Here is a 12500-nt window from a genome sequence, read left to right on the forward strand (position 1 = left end):
CACATCTCACAGCCACACACAAACACACACACACAGCCACACACAAACACACACTCAGAGGAGGAGCCTAAAGAGAGCCACGCCCAGCACTCGCCTGAGGTATATATGTGTGCGTGCGTGTGTGTATACACGTACTTGTGTGTGTGTGTGCGCATGTGTGTGTGTGTGTGTGTGCGCATGTGTGTGTGTGTGTGTGCGCATGTGTGTGTGTGTGTGCGCATGTGTGTGTGTGTGCGCGTGTGTGTGTGCGCGTGTGTGTGTGTGTGTGCACGTGTGTGTGTGCATGTGTGTGTGCGCGTGTGTGTGTGCGTGTGCGCATTTGTGTGTGCGCATGTGTGTGTTTGTGTGTTTGTTTTCATTTCCATACTCTTATCGTTTCTTCTTTCCCTTCTGTCAGTTTGGCTGTAAACGCTGTCTTTAGCACTGCGAGCTGAGGAAGAGAACATATTTCCTTTTCCTGCTTCATTTTCTACCTGCATCCTTTCTTCCTTCTTTCTCTCCTTTCTCACTTCATTCATCTTTCTGTCCATATTCGAACTCTTTATTTAGATTCTTCGCTTCTCGTTTCGCTTTATTTCCTCTTTGCTTCTTTATCGTTCTTTTTTTACTTCCTTTACTCCTGTTTTCCTTTAACTCCTCCCTCTCTGTGTTGTACATTGTGGTGTGTGATGATGGGCGTGTCCTCCAGCATCACGGCGTCCCTCTGTTCCTAACGGTGAACTTTGACCTTCGGGCTCACGTGGAGAGTCTGGGTCACGGCGTTGCGGGGTGTCTGGGCGTTCGGCTGTTGCCACGGCGATGTTGCGGTTTCCTGACGAAGCGAGGCGGCCGGGTGAAGACGTGGAGGAGGAGATGGTTCCTCTTCGACATGGACCATCGCAGACTGGCGTATTACACCGGTGAGGAACATCACGACGCAGAACACACCCAGTTTATAACACGCCCTCGTGCACTTCCCCTTACAACTCCACTACGAAGTGTGTATCAGTGCAGCCTACTGAGTCACACTCGCTCGGGGTCGGAGTGAACACACGCAGTGAGGATTAATTACTGAAATTACACACTTCCTTATTCACTTAATCCACTGAAGCAGCTGCAGAACTCGAGGAACTTTTCCCAGAAAATAGACGTAGTCGTCGAGTCTGAGTTGGACCGCTGAAGTTCACTCCAGTTGTGCAGAAGTGTAGAACAGGACAGAACACGGCGTTGTTTGATGAACCTCTTTCTGTGTCTCAGATCAGGATGAGAGGAAGCTGAAGGGTGTGATCTACTTCCAGGCCATAGAGGAAGTTTATTATGATCATCTGCGAACGGCGACTACGGTGACCTTCACTTTCCCTTATTTATCCTCCTGCTCACTCCATCCTCACTTCCCCTTATTCTACTCATTCTGTTTATAAAACTCTATCAGAATGTCTGTCTGCATGCAGCATGAATAAACATGATTTTAAAAAACTGTCACCTTTTTCCTTCCTTCCTACTTAATTTCCTCTTCCTGCTTTCCTTATTAAATTATTCTCACTTCCCCGATTTTTCCTTAAACATTTACTTATTCTTACTTGTTTTACTTTTTCATTCATTCTTTCTTATTTCCTTTTTCTTACTCTGACCTTTCATTACTTACTTCCTTACTTCATTTCTTCTTTCTCCTTTTTTCTTGTCTCCTTTCATCTCATTTCATCTCCTCTCGTCTCCTCAGTCTCCTCGGCCGAGCCTGACGTTCTGCGTGAAGACGTACGAGCGGCTGTTTTTCCTCGTGGCTCCGAGTGCTGAGAGCATGCGCATCTGGATGGACGTGATTGTAACGGCAACAGACGAACACAGCCGCTACTGAGCACCATCACACACACACACACACACACACACACACAGAGGAGGTGATCAGTCCTCCCTAATGAGGGCACAGACACACCGAGTTCACCCCGGATTCACACTCGGCCCTTTCGCTCCGTCTGTGTGGAGAGACGCTGAAGAAGGGGACATGTGGGATTTGATACACATAGGAGTTTACACACACACACACACACACACACACGCTTACTCCCCTTTTTACCCTCAGATCAAACTGACATGAACGCTGTTTCTGTACGACTGTACGTTCACTCATGGGGCGTAAGTGTGGATTAGTGCCTCTCTGATGGGCGTCATGTCAGAGATTTGGTCATCCGCCCAACAGGAAGTGAAGCGTGGAGGAGGATCTTGTTCTGGTGTGTTAATCTCAATCAGGTTTATGGGAATGTGTCAGTTATAACATGTTTATAAGCATATGTTCAGTATGCTAACTGCTAACTGAGGGTGTGTTATTTATCTCTTTCTGTGGGAAACCAGATTAATTATGTTTTCTGTTCCTAACGAGTCCTCGGCCACTTCCCTCTGGCCCCAAGTCCATATTTTACAGGACATTCAACTTTAATGTTGCACTGTACACGTCAAGAGCACAATTTACCCAGAATGCATTGCTGCAGTTTGTGACGCAGTTTCCTTTTGATGGCGAGGAGGGCGTGGTGAGAACAGGAGTGAGAGCTGCTGCCATCTAGTGGTCACTTTCAGGAACTGCTTGAATGAAACACTACGTTTCACTCTGTCTTTTATTTATTTTCTACTTTCAGTTTATTATCAACATTAAGTTGTAAAATGTTTCACAGAAAAATAAGAAAATTAAATAATACAGTGAGTGTTTCCTATTCCTTTATTTCCTCTGTTCTTAGTGACACTGCACAAACACAACCTCTAATAATTCACACATTATTTCCTTAACAAATAATTCCAATAATGCCAGATATTCCAAAAGTTACAGACTTCATTCATGCATCTTTATTAAGCGCTTCATCCTGGTCAGGATCCGGAGTCTATCCCGGGAATGCTGAGTGCAAGGCGCGAGATAGTGAAGTGAAGTGAAGAGACTTGTGGCCAAGTGTGGTGACCTATACTCGGAATTTGTGCTCTGCTTTTAACCCATCCAAGTGCGCGCGCGCGCACACACACACACACACACACACACACACACACACAGAGGAAAGCCTTTTTTGCTGTGGCGCCCGGGGAGCAGTTGGGGGTTCGGTGCCTTACTGAAGGGTCTGACCTCAGTGGTGGTATTGAGGGTGGGAGAGACGCTGGTCATTCACTCCCCCACCTACAATCCCTGCCGGACCCGAGACTCGAACCCACAACCTTCAGGTTCACCTTCGGGTTGCAAGTCCGACTCTCTAACCATTAGGCCACGACTGCCCCCACACGCTAATCCATCACAGAGCAACACACACATGCGCGCACGCGCGCACGCACGCACACACACACACACATATCTTAGACACACACACACACACACATATACACTCACTCATACACACACACTCACACATACACTCACTCACTCACACACACACACACACTTATTCACACCTAGGGGGAATTTAGTGTAGTCATTCCAGCTAGCTGCATGTTTTTAAGTAAGTAAGAGTAAGAGTAAGAGTAAGATATTCCTTTATTTGTCCCGCAGTGGGGAAATTGCATTTAGCAACAGCAGGGGTACAGTACAGAAAGAGTATAGTTGGGTATAGTGAGAGTTGGGAGGAAACCGGAGAACCCTGAGGAACCCTGGAGCTGTGAGGAGCGGAGCACATGCCACCCTGTAGTGGATCTTATCCAGATGTAACGTAAAGCAGATCACTCTGACTGTGTGTTTGCGTCTGGCTCAGGAGAGAACAAGTCTACGCACCTTTAAAACAAATATTTATATCCACAAGACACTTCTGTGATTTCACAAAAGTTCCTTCATTATCTCAAATAACAAAAATGTTCAAGATATCAATTACAAAAATACCCAAAATTACATCAGTGTAAAAGTTTGTGCCCCCCTTTTGAATGTGATATAAATATGTCCAGTCTTTAACCCCTTTATCGTCTTCACCTTTCCGTAACGCTGTAGTCACACACCTACACTGTGTATGACACAGTGACCTGATAAACCGTCCAGGGGGTGTGTTTAGAGCGGAGTGCAAAAGTTTACACACCCTTCTCTCATAAGGGGTCAGAAAAACCCAATGAAAATAAAACACAATTATAATTTTACACAAATGTGACGTAACAAAGCCGGAAAGAGTTTATTGTCCATTCTTGACTGTCTGGAAAGCAACTGTAAACATTTAAAACAGAAGGTAAGAAGTTGGGATCATTTATTTATTTATAATTTAATGATTTAATGTTAATACTGATATTATTTTTGATTATGGTTGATTTTATAATGTTTTTATTTAATTCATGTATCGTTAAGCTTTAGCACTTTAAACTGTATTTCCTACTTTTTAAACTGCGACTTCCGGAGGAAACAGTATTTTTTTTTAATGAGACTCGGCTTCCGGTTCCGCCCCTCTTCCGTCTCGTGCTGTGGTGAGCGCGTGTGCCCCGGAGCGAGCCTCGGCACACATCTTATTAAAAAAAATCAAAAATACAAAAAAAATTACAAAACAGAAAATCAACAAAAAATCTATTTTGGTGTTAGTAAGCGAGACTTGGTGAAGCAGTGAAGTCGCAGCGGGATTCCCAGCTTTAGCGTGTTGAGTTAGCCTGATAGCAGCGCTCTGACTGGAACGGATTAGCTTAGTGTGCTAACCGATTAGCATTAGCTAAAGCTAGCGCTGAGCGGGTCGTTTGTGTTTTTTTCTGTCTTTAGCGTTTTATCTTTACAAGTTTGTCGGTTATAAATCCGGTTAGAATCCTGATCGGTTTGTTTGCGTTAAAAAATAACCGTCAGCTCAGTTGCCATAGTTACCGAGCGTTTTAAATTAGCCAGCTAGCTTGTTCGGCCTAAACCGCGCTCCGTGTGTTTCCGGTTGATCAGTGCGCGCGCAGAGCAGGTGAAGATGAACCCCAGCGCTCCCAGTTACCCCATGGCGTCTCTGTACGTGGGGGATCTGCACCCTGACGTCACCGAGGCCATGCTGTACGAGAAGTTCAGCCCCGCGGGTCCCATCCTCTCCATCCGGGTCTGCAGGGACATGATGACGCGCCGCTCGCTCGGGTACGCCTACGTCAACTTCCAGCAGCCCGCCGACGGTGAGACCTGTTACTAATATATACTGTTAATGTGTTATATACAGCATTATACTGTTTATTACACTGTTATTACACCCACATCAACTTCCAGCAGCGCCGACGGTGAGACCTGTTACTAATATATACTGTTAATGTGTTATATACAGCATTATACTGTTTATTACACTGTTATTACACACACATCAACTTCCAGCAGCGCCGACGGTGAGACCTGTTACTAATATATACTGTTAATGTGTGATATACAGCATTATACTGTTTATTACACTGTTATTACACACACATCAACTTCCAGCAGCGCCGACGGTGAGACCTGTTACTAATATATACTGTTAATGTGTTATATACAGTATTATACTGTTTATTAACTTCCAGCAGTGCTGACGGTGAGACAGGCTTTTATACGTCGCCAGTATACTGTATATTAATGTGATTTATAGATTGTTGTAATTCGCTCCTTCAGCCCAAGTCCAGTATCTCTGAGGCAGTCTAAGGACTGTGACGGTTTCAGCTCCTCGAGGACTCCAGCAGCCGCTGGCTGTGAGACGCTTATCCGCTTTTCTGCCCTCTACATCATCACGCCGTTACAGACCAGTATTGAAACCCTGCGCTGAATAAGTGGTTATAAGGCGTATTAGGCCAGGCTGATGTACTGATACTTCACTAGCGCGATGTGTCCTCCTCTGTGACTTTATTTCCAGTTGGCCTTGTCTCTGTTTTTCTCCGTTCTCTGAGAAAATTACAGGCTGGATTACGTAATGTTTTCCTCCAAACTCCATGTTCATCTGATCGCTTTATTACCTAACCCAGTCCTCAGAGGGCCGTGGAGTGTTTTTGTTCCAGCCTTATCCTCTTTTCCCTGTGTAATCTTTTACTGTTGAATTAAAGGTCTTTAAAACTGAAATTTAGAAGGTTAATGCTGAAAGCCTCACTGTAGATGTGAATGTGTAGACGTGTCTGTGTGTTTCGCTCTGTGGTGTGTGTGTGTGTGTGCGCGTGTGTGTGCGCGTGTGTGTGCGCACGGTACGGTCCTAAGTGATCTGGACTGAAAGTGTGGTGAGATGTTTTGTAATGAAGCTAACGAGCTGTCCTGGACTTTCCTCCCTTCAGCCGAGCGAGCTCTGGACACGATGAACTTTGACGTGATTAAGGGACGTCCTGTTCGGATCATGTGGTCCCAGAGAGACCCCTCGCTGAGGAAGAGCGGCGTCGGGAACATCTTCATCAAGAACCTCGACAAGTCCATCGATAACAAGGCTCTCTACGACACCTTCTCAGCGTTCGGGAACATCTTGTCCTGCAAGGTTTGGCCGGCTTGCCTCTCTCACACGTGTGTGTGTGTGTGTGTGTGTGTGTAAAAGTAGTGTCAGCATGTTTTATTTTGTGTGTGTAACGGCGTGCTTCTCCTGAAGGTGGTGTGTGATGAAAACGGCTCTAAAGGTTACGGCTTCGTGCACTTTGAGACCCACGAGGCTGCAGAGAGAGCGATAGAGAAAATGAACGGCATGCTGCTCAACGATCGCAAAGTGTAAGACACGTATAAATAACTCTAACTGCCTGACTCTGTGTGTGTGTGTGTGTGTGTGTGTGTGTGTGTGTGTGTGTGAGAGACTAAATTGTAAGTTTGGTGATTTAGCAGGATGTAATTTACTCCTGGTGCTGATGTGGTGGTGTATGTGCTGTGTGTATGTGCTGTGTGTATGTGCTGTGTGTATGTGCTGTGTGTGTGTGTGTGTGTGTGTGTGTGTGTGTGTGTGTGGGGTACAGGTTTGTCGGACGCTTTAAATCCCGTAAAGAGCGCGAGGCTGAGATGGGAGCTCGCGCCAAAGAGTTTACGAACGTCTACATTAAGAACTTCGGCGAGGACATGGACGACGACAAACTCAAAGACATCTTCAGCAAGTTTGGTGAGGCAGTGTCCCAAACGCATGCGAGTGTGTGTGTGTGTGTGTGTGTGTGTGTGTGTGTGTGAGAGAGAGTCGCTCATAGACTAAACTCAGTAACCTTGTGCTTTATATTCATATTAACACAGTTTATACACACACACACACACTCCCCCATAGTGAGGATAACACTGTATGAACACTCCTTTAACTGTGTGTGTGTGTTGTGTTTGGGAAGCTTTATAATGGTCAACGTTCTAGTCATGACAATAAGGAGTGATGCAGCGTTTGAGCTTGATGTGGTGTGTGTGTGTGTGTGTGTGTGTGTGTAACAGGGCCTGCACTGAGTATTCGGGTCATGACTGATGAGGGTGGAAAATCTAAAGGTTTCGGCTTTGTGAGCTTCGAGAGGCACGAGGACGCACAGAGAGTGAGTGTGCACTACAACCAAGTGCACTAGTGAAGACTGGTGGAAACTAACAGACTTACTGCTCGGGGGCTCGGGTTAACGGTGTGTGTGTGTGTGTGTAGGCTGTGGATGAGATGAATGGAAAGGAGCTGAATGGGAAACAGGTGTACGTGGGCCGGGCGCAGAAGAAAGGCGAGAGACAGACTGAACTGAAACGCAAGTTTGAGCAGATGAAGCAGGACCGCATGACCCGCTACCAGGTACACACACACACACACACACACACACACACACACAGGTAACATGCTAACTGTGACCTACTCATTAGTCCGCTCTCTAGCCAGCAGACTGCACACACACACACACACACACACACACACTCTGTTAACCTTCATCCTGTGCTATAGGGCGTGAACTTGTATGTGAAGAATCTGGATGATGGTCTGGATGACGAACGTCTCCGCAAAGAGTTCTCACCTTTTGGAACCATCACCAGCGCCAAGGTGACGTACCTGTGACTGCTCGGCTTTAACTAATCACCTGTGAAAGATCACCTCAGTGTTTTATTGTGTTTCCTCCTCAACTCCACAACCAGATGTTTTGGTTTAAACATGAAGTATATATCACTTTAGTTTTCCTGTTTAAATGAAGCTGAAAACAGTTTTTAAAAAAAGAAAGAAAGAGAGAAAAGGGGCGCTGTGTCAGGTCGTTAGTGTTAATGCAGCGTTAAGGCCAGGGGTGTAAAGGCAGTGCTACTGGATGTTTTGTAATGTTAATGTGTCTCTGTCGCCCCCTACAGGTGATGATGGAGGGCGGCCGCTCTAAAGGGTTCGGTTTCGTGTGTTTCTCGTCTCCGGAGGAAGCCACGAAGGCAGTGACGGAGATGAACGGCCGGATCGTAGCCACCAAGCCGCTGTACGTAGCTCTGGCGCAGCGTAAAGAGGAGCGTCAGGCTCACCTCACCAACCAGTACATGCAGAGGATGGCGAGCGTGCGCGCCGTCCCAAACCCTGTCCTCAACCCCTACCAGCCCGCTCCTCCATCCGGGTACTTCATGGCTGCCATTCCTCAGGTACACACACACACACACACACACACACACACACAGCATAGATATACTTAATTAGCACGTTAATGTCTTTCCAAGGTGTGTTAACTACAGTGTGTGTGTGTGTGTGTGTGTGTGTGAGACAGGCTCAGAACAGAGCTGCCTATTACCCAAGCAGTCAGCTGGCGCAGCTCCGCCCGAGTCCCCGCTGGGCCACACAGAGCGTCCGCCCACAGCGTGAGTCCCAGCTACACACTGATCACCACGGCTGTGTCCCAGACCGCTCCCTGTGCCTCTCCCTCTCTCTCTCTCTCTCTCTCTCTCTCTCTCTCTCTCTCTCTCTGTGCCTCTCCCTCTCTCTCTCTCTCTCTCTCTCTCTCTCTCTCTCTCTCTGTGCCTCTCCCTCTCTCTCTCTCTCTCTCTCTCTGTGCCTCTCCCTCTCTCTCTCTCTCTCTCTCTCTGTGCCTCTCTCTGTGCCTCTCCCTCTCTCTCTCTCTCTCTCTCTGTGCCTCTCTGTGCCTCTCCCTCTCTCTCTCTCTCTCTCTCTGTGCCTCTCTGTGCCTCTCCCTCTCTCTCTCTCTCTCTCCGTCCCTCTCTGTGCCTCTCCCTCTCTCTCTCTCTCTGTGCCTCTCTGTGCCTCTCCCTCTCTCTCTCTCTCTCTCTCTCTCTCTCTCTGTGTGTGCCTCTCCCTCTCTCTCTCTCTCTCTCTCTCTCTCTGTGTGCCTCTCCCTCTCTCTCTCTCTCTCTCTGTCTCTCTCTCTGTGTCTCTCTCTCTGTGTGTGTGCCTCTCCCTCTCTCTCTCTCTCTCTCTCTCTCTCTCTCTCTCTCTCTGTGTGTGCCTCTCTCTCTCTCTCTCTCTCTCTCTGTGCCTCTCTGTGCCTCTCCCTCTCTCTCTCTCTCTCTCTCTCTCTGTCCCTCTCTGTGCCTCTCCCTCTCTCTCTCTCTCTCTGTCCCTCTCTGTCCCTCTCTGTGCCTCTCTGTGCCTCTCCCTCTCTCTCTCTCTCTCTGTCCCTCTCTCTCTCTCTCTGTCCCTCTCTCTCTCTCTCTGTGCCTCTCTCTCTGTGCCTCTCTGTGCCTCTCCCTCTCTCTCTCTCTCTCTCTGTGCCTCTCCCTCTCTCTCTCTCTCTCTCTCTCTCTCTCTCTCTCTCTGTGTGCCTCTCCCTCTCTCTCTCTCTCTCTCTCTCTGTGTGCCTCTCCCTCTCTCTCTCTCTCTCTCTCTCTGTGTGCCTCTCCCTCTCTCTCCCTCTCTCTCTCTCTCTCTCTCTGTGTGCCTCTCCCTCTCTCTCTCTCTCTCTCTCTCTCTCTCTCTGTGTGTGCCTCTCCCTCTCTCTCTCTCTCTCTCTCTCTCTCTGTGCCTCTCTGTGCCTCTCTCTCTCTCTCTCTCTCTCTCTCTCTCTGTGCCTCTCCCTCTCTCTCTCTCTCTCTCTCTCTCTCTCTGTCCCTCTCTGTGCCTCTCCCTCTCTGTCCCTCTCTGTGCCTCTCCCTCCCTCTCTCTCTCTCTCTCTGTCCCTCTCTCTGTGCCTCTCCCTCTCTCTCTGTCCCTCTCTCTGTGCCTCTCCCTCTCTCTCTCTCTCTCTCTCTCTCTCTGTGTGTGCCTCTCCCTCTCTCTCTCTCTCTCTCTCTCTCTCTCTGTACCTCTCTGTGCCTCTCTCCCTCTCTCCCTCTGTGCCTCTCTCTCCCTCTGTGCCTCTCTGTGCCTCTCCCTCTCTGTGCCTCTCTGTGCCTCTCTCTCTCTCTGTGCCTCTCTCTCTCTCTGTCCCTCTCTGTGCCTCTCTCTCTCTGTCCCTCTCTGTGCCTCTCTCTCTCTGTCCCTCTCTGTGCCTCTCTCTCTCTGTCCCTCTCTGTCCCTGTCCCTCTCTGTGCCTCTCTCTCTCTCCCTCTGTGCCTCTCTCTCTCTGTCCCTCTCTGTGCCTCTCTCTCTCTGTCCCTCTCTGTGCCTCTCTCTCTCTGTCCCTCTCTGTGCCTCTCCCTCTCTGTCCCTCTCTGTGCCTCTCCCTCTCTGTCCCTCTCTGTCCCTCTCTGTCCCTCTCTGTCCCTCTCTGTCCCTCTCTGTCCCTCTCTGTCCCTCTCTGTGCCTCTCTGTGCCTCTCTCTCTCTGTCCCTCTCTGTGCCTCTCTGTGCCTCTCTCTCTCTGTCCCTCTCTGTGCCTCTCCCTCTCTCTCTCTCTGTCCCTCTCTGTCCCTCTCTGTGCCTCTCTCTCTGTCCCTCTATGTGCCTCTCTCTCTCTGTCCCTCTCTGTCCCTCTCTGTGCCTCTCCCTCTCTGTCCCTCTCTGTCCCTCTCTGTCCCTCTCTGTCTCTCTCTGTCCCTCTCTGTCCCTCTCTGTGCCTCTCTCTCTCTGTCCCTCTCTGTCCCTCTCTGTCCCTCTCTGTCCCTCTCTGTGCCTCTCTGTGCCTCTCTGTGCCTCTCCCTCTCCCTCTCTGTCTCTGTGCCTCTCTGTCTCTGTGCCTCTCTCTCTGTGCCTCTCCCTCTCTGTCTCTCTCCCTCCCTCCCTGTGCCTCTCCTTCTCCCTCTCTGTCTCTCCCTCTCTGTCTCTCCCTCTCTGTCTCTCCCTCTCTCTCTCCCTCTCTCTCTCCCTCTCTCTCTCCCTCTCTGTCTCTCCCTCTCTGTCTCTCCCTCTCTGTCTCTCCCTCTCTGTCTCTCCCTCTCTGTCTCTCCCTCTCTCTCTCCCTCTCTCTCTCCCTCTCTGTGCCTCTCCCTCTCTGTCTCTCCCTCTCTGTGCCTCTCCCTCTCTGTCTCTCCCTCTCTGTGCCTCCCTCTCTGTCTCTCCCTCCCTGTGCCTCCCTGTGCTGAGAGGGATTATATGAACACTAGAGCAGGATGCAGTTTGGGACACAGTGTGTGTGTATTCACCCGGCGTCTTTTGATGACATCATCACCTTGTGCTTCCTGTGTGCAGATTTCCAGAATATGCCGAATGCGATCCGTCCTGCAGCACCGCGTCCACAGACCTTCAGCGCCATTCGCCCAACGACCAATCAGGTGCCACGCATGATGGCATCACAGCGCATGGGTGAGTATCGTACAAACACACACACATAGAGTACAGATTTATTCTCTGCTATATTCCTGAGTGTGTGTGTGTGTGTAGCGTCTCAGCCATTGGGGCCGCGCCCAGCCAGCGCAGGAGCAGCTACAGCCGCAGCACCAGTGCGAGCGGTGCAGCAGTACAAGTACACACCTGGAGTACGCAACACACAACAACACCTGGCCACACAAGTACCCCTGCCACAGGTACGCACGCGCACACACACACACACACACACACACTCCTCGCTCTAACACACTTCATGTGTAACAGTGTGTCAGTGGATTATCAGAACCCCTGGAGAACAGTGTTTTCTGAACTGAAGTGTGTGTGTGTAAATGACGTGTTGGTGTGTGTGTGTGTAATTGATGTGTCGGTGTGTGTGTGTGTAAATGACGTGTTGGTGTGTGTGTGTGTGTGTAAATGACGTGTTGGTGTGTGTGTGTGTGTGTAAATGACGTGTTGGTGTGTGTTGTCAGGCCGCAGTGCATGTGCAGGGTCAGGAGCCTCTCACTGCCTCCATGCTGGCCGCCGCCCCCCCACAGGAGCAGAAGCAGATGCTGGGTGAGTTACACACCTCACAGCTCCCCTGGAGAAAGTGTGAGCGCGTGAGAGCGCGCGCGTGTGTGAGTGTGTGAGCATGTGTGTGTGAGAGAGCGCGCGCGTGTGAGCATGTGTGTGTGAGAGAGCGCGCGCGTGTGTGAGCATGTGTGTGTGAGAGCGCGCGCGTGTGTGAGCATGTGTGTGTGAGAGAGCGCGCGCGTGTGTGAGCATGTGTGTGTGAGAGCGCGCGCGTGTGTGAGCATGTGTGTGTGAGAGCGCGCGCGTGTGTGAGCATGTGTGTGTGAGAGAGCGCGCGCGTGTGTGAGCATGTGTGTGTGAGAGAGCGCGCGCGTGTGTGAGCATGTGTGTGTGAGAGCGCGCGCGTGTGTGAGCATGTGTGTGTGAGAGCGCGCGCGTGTGTGAGCATGTGTGTGTGAGAGAGCGCGCGCGTGTGAGCGTGTGTGAGAGAGCGCGCGTGTGTGTGAGCGTGTGTGAGAGAGCGCGCGTGTGTGTGAGCGTGTGTGAGAGAGCGCGC

The 12500-nt window shown here is 49.8% G+C and overlaps 2 protein-coding genes across 4 annotated transcripts in view; both read left to right on the forward strand.

The window, feature by feature from the left end:
* The window catches only part of LOC128317221 (pleckstrin homology-like domain family B member 3), a 27074-nt gene extending 24404 nt beyond the window's left edge, over positions 1–2670 (forward strand). For 2 of the 3 annotated variants that reach the window (XM_053228179.1, XM_053228180.1), the window contains exons 11-14: positions 1–99; positions 689–899; positions 1237–1322; positions 1700–2670. The exon at positions 1–99 is cut by the window's left edge and continues 123 nt beyond it. In XM_053228179.1, the coding sequence (XP_053084154.1) occupies positions 1–99; positions 689–899; positions 1237–1322; positions 1700–1834 (531 nt within the window). In that variant the 3' untranslated portion in view covers positions 1835–2670. The remainder of the gene's footprint in view (positions 100–688; positions 900–1236; positions 1323–1699) is intronic. The other variant, XM_053228181.1, reaches the window with a different exon arrangement.
* Positions 2671–4354: 1684 nt separating this feature from the next.
* The window catches only part of pabpc1a (poly(A) binding protein, cytoplasmic 1a), an 11331-nt gene continuing 3185 nt past the window's right edge, over positions 4355–12500 (forward strand). The window contains exons 1-12 of the mRNA XM_053228178.1: positions 4355–5055; positions 6166–6359; positions 6468–6583; positions 6823–6962; positions 7274–7368; positions 7470–7607; positions 7755–7850; positions 8147–8419; positions 8542–8632; positions 11294–11407; positions 11486–11628; positions 11902–11986. Of these exons, the coding sequence (XP_053084153.1) occupies positions 4863–5055; positions 6166–6359; positions 6468–6583; positions 6823–6962; positions 7274–7368; positions 7470–7607; positions 7755–7850; positions 8147–8419; positions 8542–8632; positions 11294–11407; positions 11486–11628; positions 11902–11986 (1678 nt within the window). The 5' untranslated portion in view covers positions 4355–4862. The remainder of the gene's footprint in view (positions 5056–6165; positions 6360–6467; positions 6584–6822; positions 6963–7273; positions 7369–7469; positions 7608–7754; positions 7851–8146; positions 8420–8541; positions 8633–11293; positions 11408–11485; positions 11629–11901; positions 11987–12500) is intronic.

Source organism: Pangasianodon hypophthalmus, chromosome 22 (assembly GCF_027358585.1).
Source record: "Pangasianodon hypophthalmus isolate fPanHyp1 chromosome 22, fPanHyp1.pri, whole genome shotgun sequence".
In the NCBI taxonomy this organism is placed as follows: Eukaryota; Metazoa; Chordata; class Actinopteri; order Siluriformes; family Pangasiidae; genus Pangasianodon; species Pangasianodon hypophthalmus.